A 13606-nucleotide genomic window follows, 5' to 3' on the forward strand; every position below is an offset into this window, starting at 1 on the left:
AGCCTAGGTGCGTCAGTTCAGGGCCAAGCAACACTGCCACGCTGGTCGTTGTGTAAGGACCAGAAGTGGAGGTTGATGGAAGGACAGAGAGGCTGTTTAAGGTGACTCGTCTGGAGAAGGGAGATTGGTGGTAGAAGGGCAGACAGACAAAAACTGAGTGAGGGGAGGCGAAGAGAATGGGAGAGGGGGAGGGGAGTAAGCCTCAGGTGAGAGAGGGGGAGCTGGGGAAAGGCCCCCAGGAAGAAGAGAGGGAGCTGGGGGGAGCGGGCCGGGAGTAAGGCCCACAGAGAAGGGGGGAGCTGGGGAGGGGAGTGAGCCCCAGGTGAAGACGAGGGGAGCTGGCGGGGAGTAAGGCCCAGGGAGGAGGGGGAAGCTGGGGCGGGAGTAAGGCCCGGGAGATGGGAGAGGGCCTTGGGGGGCACGGGAGTAAGCCCTAGGGAGCAGCTGGAGCAGGATCCGGCGTAGATCCGGCAGAGGAAGAAATGGGCGGAACCTCGATCGGAGGGTGGAGTGGCGGTAGCCAATGGGCAGTGGGCATGGGCGGTTGGGTCGGGCCGTGATTGGCGACGCGTGGCCGAGGTAGCCAATGGGCGAGTCGCTGGCAGAACTTGCCCATAGCGGGGGTGTGACGTAGCCGGGGGTTAGAGCGGTGACAGTTGCCGTGTGCGAAGCCTCCGCCTCTTTCTCTTGGGTTGCGGGCGGAGAGGCAGCAGCGCGCCGGTGCTGAGGGGTGAGTGACGGGCTGGGGGCTCCCGGGGCAGCGACGTGTCCGAGGCCGCGCCGTTGCCTTCCCCCGCGCCGGGGCCTGAGCCCGGCGGCCACGGGGATTCGGCGGCCGGTGACAGTGGCGGCCTGCCAGCAGCCCCCCCGCCCCCAGACGCACAGGCCTGGCTCCTCGCCCCGGGAGCCCTGGCTCTGCCCCGAGCCCCAGTCCCGGCAGGGGCAGGTAGGGCCGGGCGCTCGCACTGGCGGGGCCGGGCCAGGGCTGCGGTGCCCGCTGCACGCACATTCGGCTCCCCCGGGGCTGGGCGCATCCCGCGGAGATGCAGGGGCGAAGCTGGGCTTGCCTGGGCACCGCTGAGGTCGCTAGTGGCCGTTTGTGTTGCTGTGGCCGCCCTGGTCCCAGGGCACGAGCGAAGTGTCAGCTCTTCCCGGGAATCTGCCCCCCCCCCCATCTCGGGCCAGGGGTGAAACCTACTCAAGCGCCCCAGTCCCGTTTCCAGAAGCGATTCGGGCATTTGGAGCAGGTCTCCTTGAAAGCCAGTGGGATGCAGGTTCCTCAGGCCCTTCGTGCTCTGAAATCTTTACCGCAGAGCCCCTTCTGCCTTTTTGTTCTCCTCCTTCCTCCATTCTCCTTTCTCTCTTACTTCCCTGTTTTGCTAAATTCTTCCTCTGCATGTTGCTCTCAGCAGCAAGTCCTAGTTCACACCGTCCCCTGAGTTTCACGCTCCCCTTCTTCCCTAGTCTAATTGCTAAAATGGTCAGCAATTCAGTAGTTAATAGAGATATCGAAGTGTCATCGTTGAGTTTTAGCATTAATATCACAGTGAGATTAATAGGGGGAGGGAAGTTTTGCCCTTCTGAGTCATTGTTTCCTGCTGTCTTCTGACTCAGCAGGACACCACTGCATCAGTTACATTCGGAAGACTTTCCTCTTATCAAGTTTATAGCCCTCATTGTTTTCCAAAATGAAGGCCTATATTCTGCATAGTCTGAATCTATTCTATGGATCACATAAATACATCAGATGGGCCAAGTATTTGACATTCTGGGCTAGTGGAAACTGAATGAAGGGGGGAGTTCAAATGTCATTGAGAGAGACACCACAACCCACCTATTCCTCCAAGGTGATAGGACATGGGGCCTTACAAACAGTTTTCTTCTCCCTTGTCTATGTAACATTAGCCTCCCCTGCTATTTACATCCTCAGTGTCCTGCTTTTAACTTGTCTTTGATAGCTCTTGGCAGAGAAGAGAGTGATGGCACAATTGCCCTCTCACAAATGACCCAATTATTAGATCTCTTTAATGATGTATATTCCTGAGCCTGATTCAGGTGTGATGTAATTTTTGTGAAGATCTTGTTTGGAAAAGGTATAAATAATACATAACCAGCTGTAGCTGTTCCTTCTGAAAGCTTGTGCCTTGTAGCCAACCAGTCTGATCTGTGTAATCTGAGTCTTTATAGACTGAAAATATTTTACTGATTTCTCTGCGTTGTATTAATTCTCATGTAAAGACATAGACTTACAACATGGGATGATTTTTTGACGCTTTAGTAAGGGCAGTGAACAATAGTTCAATTTGTATGTGAGGACTGCAACAGCACTCCCTCATGAACATTCTTTGTAACTGGGTGAAGTTCTTTACGTGTTTTCTGCAGTCTGTCTTCCATCCTCATCCAGGAACTGCTCTCCGTCCACTTCATCAAATGCTTTTGCCCAATAACTATATTTGATGTGGCTTCAGCGTAACTCAGTTTTTCTCCCTCCCAGAGCTCTTACCAAGTTCTTGTTTTTTTTTTTTCTGGTTTACAGTACTCATGCAGGGCAGGGTACACATGGTTGTTGGGTTGTTGCCTCCCCATTGTCTGGGTTTCTAAGGAGGATTCTTTAAAAAAATCACAACTTTCAAATCCTTTTCAGTGTTGCTGATTGACATTTTTCTTCTTTAAAGGAAAGTAAGAGGGAACCCAAATTGGTTGTCTCTAACTCATAATGCCTAAGGCCCTACTAAATTCACAGTCCATTCTGGTCAATTTCATGGCCAGAGGGTTTTAAAATTGGTAAATTTCATGATTTCAGCTGTTTACATCTGAAATTTCAGGGTTTGTAAGCATGGGGGTCCTGACCCAAAATGTGATCTGGGGAAGGGGTGGAGGGGTTGGACTGCTCTTAGCCCCAGCTGGAGTGGTGGGGGGGCATGGAAGCCCCAAGCCTGGGCTGCCCCAATATCCGGCTTCAGTGGCAGAGGGGGTGATCAGATTTCACAGGGGAGGGCTGATGTCAGGGTCTGACACATTTTTCACGGCTGTGAAATTGGTAGGGCCCTAATAATGCCAAAAGGTAGCTTTCTAATAGATGGCATGTACAGCTTAAATTCCCTACTAGTCTTTATTTAAGGCTTGTCCATTCTGGAAATTTTCCCAATGTAGCTGTGCTCTTAGTAACACTGGCTACACTACTAGGGAGGTGTGTTGAGGGGCCTGGCTGTCATGGACCAGTCACATTTGAGTATTTAAACCAGATGTAATTTTGACTGATGCAATTGAGCTGCATTTCAGTTATCTTTTTGCCCTTTCTATTTGTAAAATCTCTTTATGTGATGTGTGTTTTAAAAAGCTAACACAAAGCTAATATTTAACAGCAGGGCAATGACTGGTAAGATAGTCTCTTATTTGAAAAGAAAAATATTGATTTTTTTTAAAGAGCTAAACATATAGCATCAGTTTATTTGAACAATAAACAATAGGACTTTAGCTTTACTTATAAATTGAGCTTTGAGAGTTCATAACTGTGGAATTTGCTGCAAAATGCATCCCTTGTTTTAAAATTGTCCAGCAGGATCTAAGCTTATATTTTTAGCCCTCATGAAAACTTTTTCAAATATGAACCAGAATGTAAACCAATGCTTTCGTTTTTGAGTCTACAGACAGCCTGAAACTCTGAAATGTGAACTGCCCGTATTTGTGTCCACTGTTAATCTCTGTCATTTGACTAGCTTTGACAATGTGCTTTTTCTGCTGTGCAGCACAATCCCCCTCCCCCCACTGTCCTTGCCCCAGAGATCTCCCTCCATTTCACTGAGAAATCCAAAGGTGGGGGCTGATTTACTGTTTTTCTTTCTCTCTCCTCTCTTTCCACTGCCCCGTGAAGGGGTAACTGTGAAATCTAGTGAGGATGAACATATCATGTTTCCACAAACAATTTAAAAGCTTATTCATCTTTATTGGAGATAGTGCCAGGTAGCAAGAGAGCTAGTTGATCTGGTGAAGAACAAGGAGTTCAAGCCTCACAGTGTCTCACCTCTGTTCCTGTTCAACAGGAAATAAACAGATGTATCCCTTTCACAGTGCAAAGACTCAGTTTCCTTACATTTTTTACACCATCTTACACACATCTCCAAACGCTAAAAACCCAAACTGTCCCCTACTCACTGCCAAAATATACTGTGCCTCCTGTGACAGACATCTACTGCAGTGCAGGCGTGTTATATTAAAGATCCAAAATCTTGGGACAGAGCAAAACGGAATTCAGTAGCAAAATACAAGAGAAAGTGTGCTAATTGTTTTATTTTCATGTTCTTTAAAAAGCAAAAATCCATAATTTCTCTGAAGCTGCTGCAGAATTTCTTGTCTGCTGCTTTGGAATGGCACAAAAACCAGGGTCCCATGCTCCAGAGTTTAGGTCCAGGTAGCTGCAGAATACATTGAAAGGAGAGTTGCAAGTTTTGTTAATTGGATCACTTTTCTGAGTTAGTTAGAACCTTTGTGTTTAAGTCCTTGTTCATTGGCAGCTGAGTTAGATCCCAGTGAAATTAATGGGGCAGTTCATACCTTATAGCTATTGTCTCTCTGCAAACTCAGGCAGTTTCTGATTTGTAATATCGTATAAAAATAGAATACATAAAAGGAAAATGGTTTCCCAGCAGGTTTATTATACAATGGAAATTAATTTTTTTAAAACTTTAATTGTTCTTAGACTTTAATTCGGATAAAACTTTTGCCCTAATGAAGAAGCTGAAAGCTTCAAATGGAAATCTGATAAACAAGGTGGGCTTCATTGTGTAACGTTTAAAAAATTTATTGGCCATTTTATAGTTACCTGTAACTTTAACATGAAATGTGACTCATATCAGTTTTACTGACCTAAATTAATGCTGAGTTTTTATTCTATCTAGCAAAACTATGTAGTATTAGAAGAATCTTGGTCTCCTGTAGTTGCAGTAGTGTAACTGAAATTTGTAAGTGCTGGTTCTCTTCAACTCATGAAGAAAAGCATTAAAACACTAGACTCTGTTAAACTTTGTTGCAAAATAGAAATCTGAAAGAACTAATTCAACTTTTCCGAGGCACCCATCATAGAATTTAAGTAGGTAAGTTCTTAAACTTTTGCCTTGCATAGTGTCTACATATCTTAAATTATCCTGTGTATTTAATTTATTATTTACAGGAGGCTGTAGTTGCACCTCAGAACTAAACAGTGAGCCCTATTTTTTCCCCACATCACTACTATTTTTTTCTCTTAACTGTTCTCCCCCTGGTTGGTGTGTGGAAAAATCTACACAGAGTGAATCTAGGAATATTCAGCTGTACCTTTTGTCAGATGTTTTACAGAATTTGAATGGAAAAGTAGTAGTGTGCTACTCTTCTGTTGAAATTATATAATGGTTGTTTTTTTCCTCTGAAAACGCAGAGAATCTGTCCACTCTGGAAGCATGGAAAACACAGAAAATGTCCTGGAAACTTCTGTAAAACTGGTTGTATAAGTGAACTCTGCCCTGATATTATCCTTTGATGCTAGCATTACAAGGTTCATGTTCTAACATGGATTAATTGTTCTTTTAGAAAGTTCGTTCTGTTTTGCATAAACATGTTCATTCTCTGGCACAATGTCACTTTCCACCTATTTAATCTTAACTTCAGAAAAAATAATCACGCTATTAAGATGGAAAATTCCATTCCCCACAAAGCTGTCAGAGTGTGGAATGGCTTGCATTTTTAAACAAATTCTGTTTTAGGAGAGGCTTCTTGTGCTCTCAGAGTAGTCTTATTTTGCTATTTTGTTTTTGTCCTCAAGATCTAGTCTCTTCTTCAGGTTTCCAAGCAACTCTTATCTCTAATTTTTGTGTTTAGGAAATGACTTGAGTTTAGATGGACTTCTCTATTGCATAGTTAGAGACAAGATATCTGAAGTCATGGGTTTACTGGGGAGTTATAAGAATGTAAGACAAACATTCATACCCAGCTGTATCTATTTAGTAGTTAATTATTCAAGTAACTATCAGAATTTCTGTAGTGAAGTCCTTTCATGAGTCTGCTTTTCAACTTAGCCATTGATTTTTGTCCTCTAAATGAAGCAAAGAGTTCCATTTGCACTTCTTAAGTGATGTAATTTTTAAAATCTATATCCTTTATTTACAGACAAACTTCACATGATGAAAGTACAGGAGAATTTATATGGAAGCACAAATTTCACTTCCAAAACTCAGGCTCGCCTAAACTTTGTGTGGAACTGTTTTGCTCCTGTCAAACTTGATAGTACTGTCATCTAAGCTTTGGGTCAGAACTGGGCACAAGTTTTGCCTACTTCTGGATTGTTTTATTTACTTTCTGATCTTATGTTAATGTTTTTAAAGGATACAAATTTGTCTCATCTGCTGAACTATAGAATAAAAATTATTATTGATTTTATATATTATTGTTTGCCTTTTTATTTATATTGTATTTTTTATTATCTTACTAAATTCAATTAATACAATAAAAATACTACTGTAGTTGAAATGGTGCTGATTATTGCTTTTTCATGAAGATGAAAATAAAACAATTTCTCTGAAGCTGCTCCAGAATTTCTAGTCTGCTGCTTTGGAATGGCACAGAAATCTGGGTCCCATGCTCCAGAGTTTCAGCCCAGGTTGCTGCGGAGTACATTGAAAAGGGAGTTGCAGCTTGTGTGCATACACAAGAACTTAATCAGAGATGTTAACTTTCTGTAGACCACTGAAATATAGTAAATGAAAGCAAGAAACTTGTTTTATCAGGTATTTGATGTGGGCACTACATTCCTCGGTACCAAGTATAAACTTTTTCAGTTGAATTGCAAAAGAGTTGTAAATTCTATAATCCTGGTGGAATAGGCACTTGAATCCCTGCAAGGATGAAGTGAGGTGTAGCTCACGAAAGCTTATGCTCAAATAAATTGGTTAGTCTCTAAGGTGCCACAAGTACTCCTTTTCTTTTTGCGAATACAGACTAACACGGCTGTTACTCTGAAACCATCCACAAGTAGAGTATGTTAGTTCTAAAGTGTCAATTTTCTCTTTTCAGATCTGTAACAATATACCTGAAGTCAAGAATGTTTTCCAAACTAGCCCACTCGCAAACCTTTGCTGTTCTGCGTCGTGGCGTTCATGCTTCAGTGAGTGCTTCTACATCAGTTGCACCTAAAAAAACCAGCCAGGGAACTCTGTCCTCTGAGTACATATTTGAACGTGAAGCTAAATATGGTGCACACAACTATCATCCCCTACCTGTTGCTCTAGAAAAAGGAAGAGGTACTGTATCTTGATTTGCCTTTATGCTGCACAAGAAAGTGTGATGCTTCAAAACTTTTTGAAAGACAGTTGATGAAACCTAGGATTTGTCTACACAAACAAACACTTAATTTGCAACAAGCTGGGGTATAAATCTACCCAGCACTAGCCTGCTGTGCACTAATTGTACATGTGTTCCCTGCCATTGCACCCTAAAATGGGGGTAGATCATACCATACTATGGAATTCTTAGTGTATTTCAGCAGGGTCCCCATGGACACTTAGTGCACAGAAGGTTAGTGAGGGGTAGATTTATACCCTAGCTTGTGTAGACAAACCCTCTGTTGCTAATGAGGGATTGTGCAACTAATGACTTCTAATAAAACTGTTTGATTTGGTTCAATTCAATCTGAGGATCTAAACCTTGAGAGGTCAAACCTTGATTGTCCAAAAAGTTTTATGTGATTGCTTATTTCAGTCTCCATTATAAATGTTTAATATCTAGGCTGAGTCTTGCTATGAAGTCTAAACCAACTGGCAGTTGGTTTGGCACTGCAAAGCTGGTATTTAGGGTGGGATTTTCAGAAGCATTTAACTGATTTAAGAGAGAAGTCCCATTGACTCTGTGAGGTTTGTGCTCCATTTACTTAAATGCTTTTGAAAAATAATCCTTCAGTCTTTTTTTTTTAAAAGCCTTAATTGGAAAAATTCCTCATCTTTAGTTAAGTTAGAATGTAACTTATTTGAAAGACTCATTATTCTTGTCAGGTAAGGAGTTTCTTTTGCTGAAGATGAGAGCTTGTTTCCTTACAGCTCTTTCCTGAACTTTAAACAGTTTACACATTTTTACTAGAGTAAGGAATAGGCAATGGTATATGAGACACCCTGGCACCCCCTTGTTCAGCACTGTCATATAATTAGGATATGTTTTGTACAAAGTATGCCTTGTGAGGTATCATTCTAAAAGTCTTGATCTGCTAGACATTAATATCTCATTGGATTGTACGTGCTATGTATGTGTTACCGAAACATGTTGTGAAATTGAAAACACCCATAAGCAGCCTTTCAAGTACAACAGTAAAAAGGCCAGATAATGTTAATGCCTTATTGAGGAAATGCACACAACACAAGGATTATCCCAGGAACTGTGTACAATAGAAACCTCTCATAGATAGTACTGCATAATGGGGACTATTTGACCCAGGTCACAGCAAAAGAGCTTTCCAGCAAGTGGGAAGAAGATATAAAAGGGGGAAATATCATGATGGTACCTCACTCTCCCTACACAACACCCGTGGAAACACCTAAGGAACAAAGACTGAAATGGGGAAGTGATGGTCACAGGCTAAAGGGATTTTTAGCCTGTGTATGAAAACCTGGGAAACCCAAGCTGCAAAGCAAAGGCAGCTTGTGCCTTAAGAATCTGCCAGCCTGTTTATCACTCAGGGTGAGAATTTGCTAATTCATATCCTACCTATCTAGTATGTTAAGCTCAGTTTGTGGTTTTTGTTTGTTTACTAGGTAATCTGCTTTGATCTGTTATCACTTAAAATCTATTTTTAGTAGTTAATACTTACTTTATGTTTAATCCAAACCAGTATGTGTTTGATTAGGTGTCTGGGGAAAATCTCAGTTTGGTTACCACAAGTGTGCATGGCCCTCTTCACATTGAGGGAGAGGCGGACCAGGTGTTAAACCCGTATACTGGCTAGATTCATCCAGGGAAGGACGGTACTGCTCTAGGATCCTAGGCTGGGAGGCTGGTGGTTCGAGAGCCTGCATGTAACTGCAGCTGGGTACTGTGTCCCTATCTGTGTGAATGCTGGTGAAAGGGCAAGCTTGGAGGGCTTTGCAGCTTGTCACAGCAGTACAGCATGTGGGGGAGCCCAGCCTCGTGGGCCAGAGGGCTCAGTGGTACCCCAGTTCCAGGTGTAACCCCAGGGGGAACCTGTCACAGTGGTATAGTCGGCAGGATCATTTGCACAGCTTGTTGCTCTGAGTGAGTTTTGCTCTGGTGGTGATTAAGTGTGAAGGCTAGAGATCAGTCAGAGGTTACCAGTTTATTATTTTCTGTTTTGCTTATTTCGGCAAAGGAAGTAGGGTCAGAAAAGCAGCAAAATGAGTGAAAGTTAAACTAGTAAGAAGCTGGAGCTGTGCAGACTGCAGGCAGAAGAGAGAAAAAACACAAAAGACTCTTGGAATTAAAACAATTACAGATAAAAGAAATGGAAGCAGAGAATGTCGGACAAGAAACTGCACACCGAAGAGCCGTGGAAGCAGAGGAGGCTAAGCAAAAAGCTGAAGAGAGTGTTGGAACTGAAACAGACAGAGGCTGACAAAGAAATGGTGATCCAGAAATTAGTCATGGAGGAAAAAGAAAGATAGGAGTGCCAACTGGACTTGATAGAGAAGCAGAACCAGAACACCCACACGCCAGTGAGTCCCACCTCTCCAAAAATCCACAAATGGGAACAGTTGTGTCCTGCATACAGTGAGACAGGGGACATTGCTGAATATTTCTTCACCTTTGAGAGGCTGTGTGTACTTCACCAGATTCTTGAGAACCAAAAGATGCCCACTTTGATTGCAAAGTTGACAGGTAAAGCTATTGAATAAGATGCCAATTAGAGATGCTTCAGATTATTGTCAATTCAAGGAAATGGTTTTGAAACCGTTTTAGATTACACCTGAAACAGAGTAAAATTTTGAAGCCTCAAGAGGGGTGCTGGGATGAGTAATGTGGCATATGTAAACCACATGAAAGATTTGATGGAAAAGTGGGTAAGGGGGGAAAGGTGTTACAAGCTTTGAAGGAATGTATGACCTTGTTGCTCTTGAGTATATGAAAAGATGATGTAAAGCAGTGTTTGTGGGACAAAAAAGGGAAAATGGTGAAAGAACTGGCTACTCTAGCTGATCAATTTGAGCAAATTCAATCGTCTGTTTAAACCTGACGGGAAGCTGGGTTCCTATTTTACCCCTGGGAAGAAGGAGGGTGGAGGCTGGACACTTACCGCTCCAAATCCATTCCTCTAGCCCTCATCCCAAAACTCCTATAAAAACAGAGGAGCCCAGAAGGTGCTATCAGTGTAATTACAGTTAGCATCTGAGGAATAAATGTCCTGTAGTGGGAAGGAACAGGCAGCTAGCAGCATTTCCATGAATATCTACCCTGAGCACAGAGGCACCTTAGGGTTTGTAAAAGTAGCCTCTGCCCAGCCGGGCATGAAGCACAAAGCCTGTCAGGATTAATGGCAAAGAATACCTTGGGTGGGAAGAGACAGCGTCAGAAATTTCTGTGGTTAGAAGGAATATTGTACAGGAAAGTGACTTACTGCCAGGACAGATTGCAGAGCTTTTATTAGTGGGAAGTTACAAAATCCTTGTGCTTTGGCTAAAGTGCACACATAAAATGAGGATTTGGGAGCTGTATGGTTTGTGGCAGTGGTAAATGATAATCCAGTTGCTTTGTTACTGGGGAAAGATTTCTTCCGTGTAGCTCGGGCTGTCAAGGAGAAATTTTATGCTGGACCCCCAGAGGGAAAAGGTGAAGTCCCAGGAACTGCTGTTTGAGTGTCTCTTTAATTTCTCTGAAGCAGTGCTAAACAGTATGCTTCCAGGGGTGGGTGTGGTTTAGGCCAGCTCCTGCTCAGTAGCTAATGGCAGGATCTCTAGGGAGGAGGGGAGTGTATTGCCTGTTAGTGAGGAAACTGTCCAGGTTGCTGGCTGCCATCAGGTTGTAGATAAGCAAGGGACACACCTCGCTCTAGGGTGCATAGGGAATCTTAGAATATCAGGGTTGGAAGGGACCTCACGAGGTCATCTAGTCCAATCCCCTGCTCAAAGCAGGACCAATCCCCAATTAAATCATCCCAGCCAGGGGTTTGTCAAGCCTGACCTTAAAAACTTCTAAGGAAGGAGATTCTACCACCTCCCTAGGTAATGCATTCCAGTGTTTCACCACCCTCCTAGTGAAAAAGTTTTTCCTAATATCCAACCTAAACCTCCCCCACTGCAACTTGAGACTTACTCCTTGTCCTGTCATCTTCTACCACTGAGAATAGTCTAGAACCATCCACTTTGGAACCACCTCTCAGGTAGTTGAAAGCAGCTATCAAATCCCACCTCATTCTTCTCTTCTGCAGATTAAACAATCCCAGTTCCCTCAGCCTCTCCTCATAAGTCATGTGTTCCAGACCCCTAATCATTTTTGTTGCCCTTCGCTGGACTCTCTCTGATTTATCCTCATCCTTCTTGTAGTGTGGGGCCCAAAACTGGACACAGTACTCCAGATGAGGCCTCACCAATGTCGAATAGAGGGGAACGATCACGTCCCTCGATCTGCTGGCTATGCCCCTACTTATACATCCCAAAATGCCATTGGCCTTCTTGGCAACAAGGGCACACTGTTGACTCATATCCAGCTTCTCGGCCACTGTCACCCCTAGGTCCTTTTCTGCAGAACTGCTGCCTAGCCATTCGGTCCCTAGTCTGTAGTGATGCATTGGATTCTTCCGTCCTAAGTGCAGGACCCTGCACTTATCCTTATTGAACCTCATCAGATTTCTTTTGGCCCAATCCTCTAATTTGTCTAGGTCCCTCTGTATCCTATCCCTACCTGCCACCGTATCTACCACTCCTTCTAGTTTAGTATCATCTGCAAATTTGCTGAGTGCAATCCACACCATCCTCCAGATCATTTATGAAGATACTGAACAAAACCGGCCCCAGGACCGACCCTTGGGGCACTCCACTTGCTACCGGCTGCCAACTAGACATGGAGCCATTGATCACTGCCCATTGAGCCCCACAATCTAGCCAACTTTCTACCCACCTTATAGTGCATTCATCCAGCCCATACTTCTTTAACTTGCTGACAAGAATACTGTGGGAGACCGTGTCAAAAGCTTTGCTGAAGTCAAGAAACAATACATCCACTGCTTTCCCTTCATCCACAGAACCAGTAATCTTATCATAGAAGGCGATTAGATTAGTCAGGCATGACCTTCCCTTGGTGAATCCATGCTGACTGTTCCTGATCACTTTCCTCTCATGTAAGTGCTTCAGGATAGATTCCTTGAGGACCTGCTCCCTGATTTTTCTGGGGACTGAGGTGAGGCTGACTGGCCTGTAGTTCCCAGGATCCTCCTCCTTCCCTTTTTTAAAGATTGGCACTACATTAGCCTTTTTCTAGTCATCCGGGACTTCCCCCGTTCGCTACGAGTTTTCAAAGATAATGGCCAATGGCTCTGCAATCACATCCGCCAACTCCTTTAGCACTCTTGGATGCAACGCATCCGGCCCCATGGACTTGTGCACGTTGCGCTTTTCTAAATAGTCCCTAACCACCTCTTTCTCCACAGAGGGCTGGCCACCTACTCCCCATGCTGTGTTGCCCAGCGCAGCAGTCTGGGAGCTGACCTTGTTCGTGAAGACAGAGGCAAAGAAAGCATTGAGTACATTAGCTTTTTCCACATCCTCTGTCACTAGGTTGCCTCCCTCATTCAGTAAGGGGCCCACACTTTCCTTGACTTTCTTCTTGTTGCCAAAATACCTGAAGAAACCCTTCTTGTCACTCTTAACATCTCTTGCTAGCTGCAGCTCCAGGTGTGATTTGGCCCTCCTGATTTCATTCCTACATGCCCAAGCAATATTTTTATACTCTTCCCTAGTCATATATCCAATCTTCCACTTCTTGTAAACATAAAAAAGAAGCTTAAGATACGCAAGGATTTCACCGTTAAGCCAAGCTGGCTGCCTGCCATATTTACTATTCTTTCGACACATCAGGATGGTTTGTCCCTGTAACCTCAATAGGGATTCCTTGAAATACAGCCAGCTCTGCTGGACTCCTTTCCCCCTCATGTTATTCCCCCAGGGGATCCTACCCATCTGTTTCCTGAGGGAGTCGAAGTCTGCTTTCCTGAAGTCCAGGGTCCATATTCTGCTGCTTACCTTTCTTCCCTGTGTCAGGATCCTGAACTCTACCAACTCATGGTCACTGCCTCCCAGATTCCCATCCACTTTTGCTTCCCCTACTAATTCTTCCCAGTTTGTGAGCAGCAGGTCAAGAAAAACTCCCCCCCTAGTTGGCTCCTCCAGCACTTGCACCAGGAAATTGTCCCCTACGCTTTCCAAAAACTTCCTGGATTGTCTATGCACCGCTGTAGTGCTCTCCCAGCAGATATCAGGATGATTAAAGTTGCCCATGAGAACCAGGGCGTGCGATCTAGTAGCTTCTGCGAGTTGCCGGAAGAAAGCCTCATCCACTTCATCCCCCTGGTCCGGTGGTCTATAGCAGACTCCCACCACTACATCACTCTTGTTGCTCACACTTCTAAACTTAATCCAGAGAC

General features: G+C 44.1%; 1 protein-coding gene across 1 annotated transcript in view; it reads left to right on the forward strand.

The window, feature by feature from the left end:
* The first annotated feature begins 631 nt into the window (after positions 1-631).
* Positions 632-13606, forward strand: part of OAT (ornithine aminotransferase) — a 30686-nt gene continuing 17711 nt past the window's right edge. Inside the window, exons 1-2 of the mRNA XM_084634855.1 lie at positions 632-730; positions 7045-7271. Coding sequence (XP_084490981.1) covers positions 7073-7271 — 199 coding nt within the window. The 5' untranslated portion in view covers positions 632-730; positions 7045-7072. The remainder of the gene's footprint in view (positions 731-7044; positions 7272-13606) is intronic.

The sequence above is a fragment of the Lepidochelys olivacea genome (assembly GCF_965140295.1).
Source record: "Lepidochelys olivacea isolate rLepOli2 genome assembly, chromosome: 7".
Lineage (NCBI taxonomy): Eukaryota > Metazoa > Chordata > Testudines > Cheloniidae > Lepidochelys > Lepidochelys olivacea.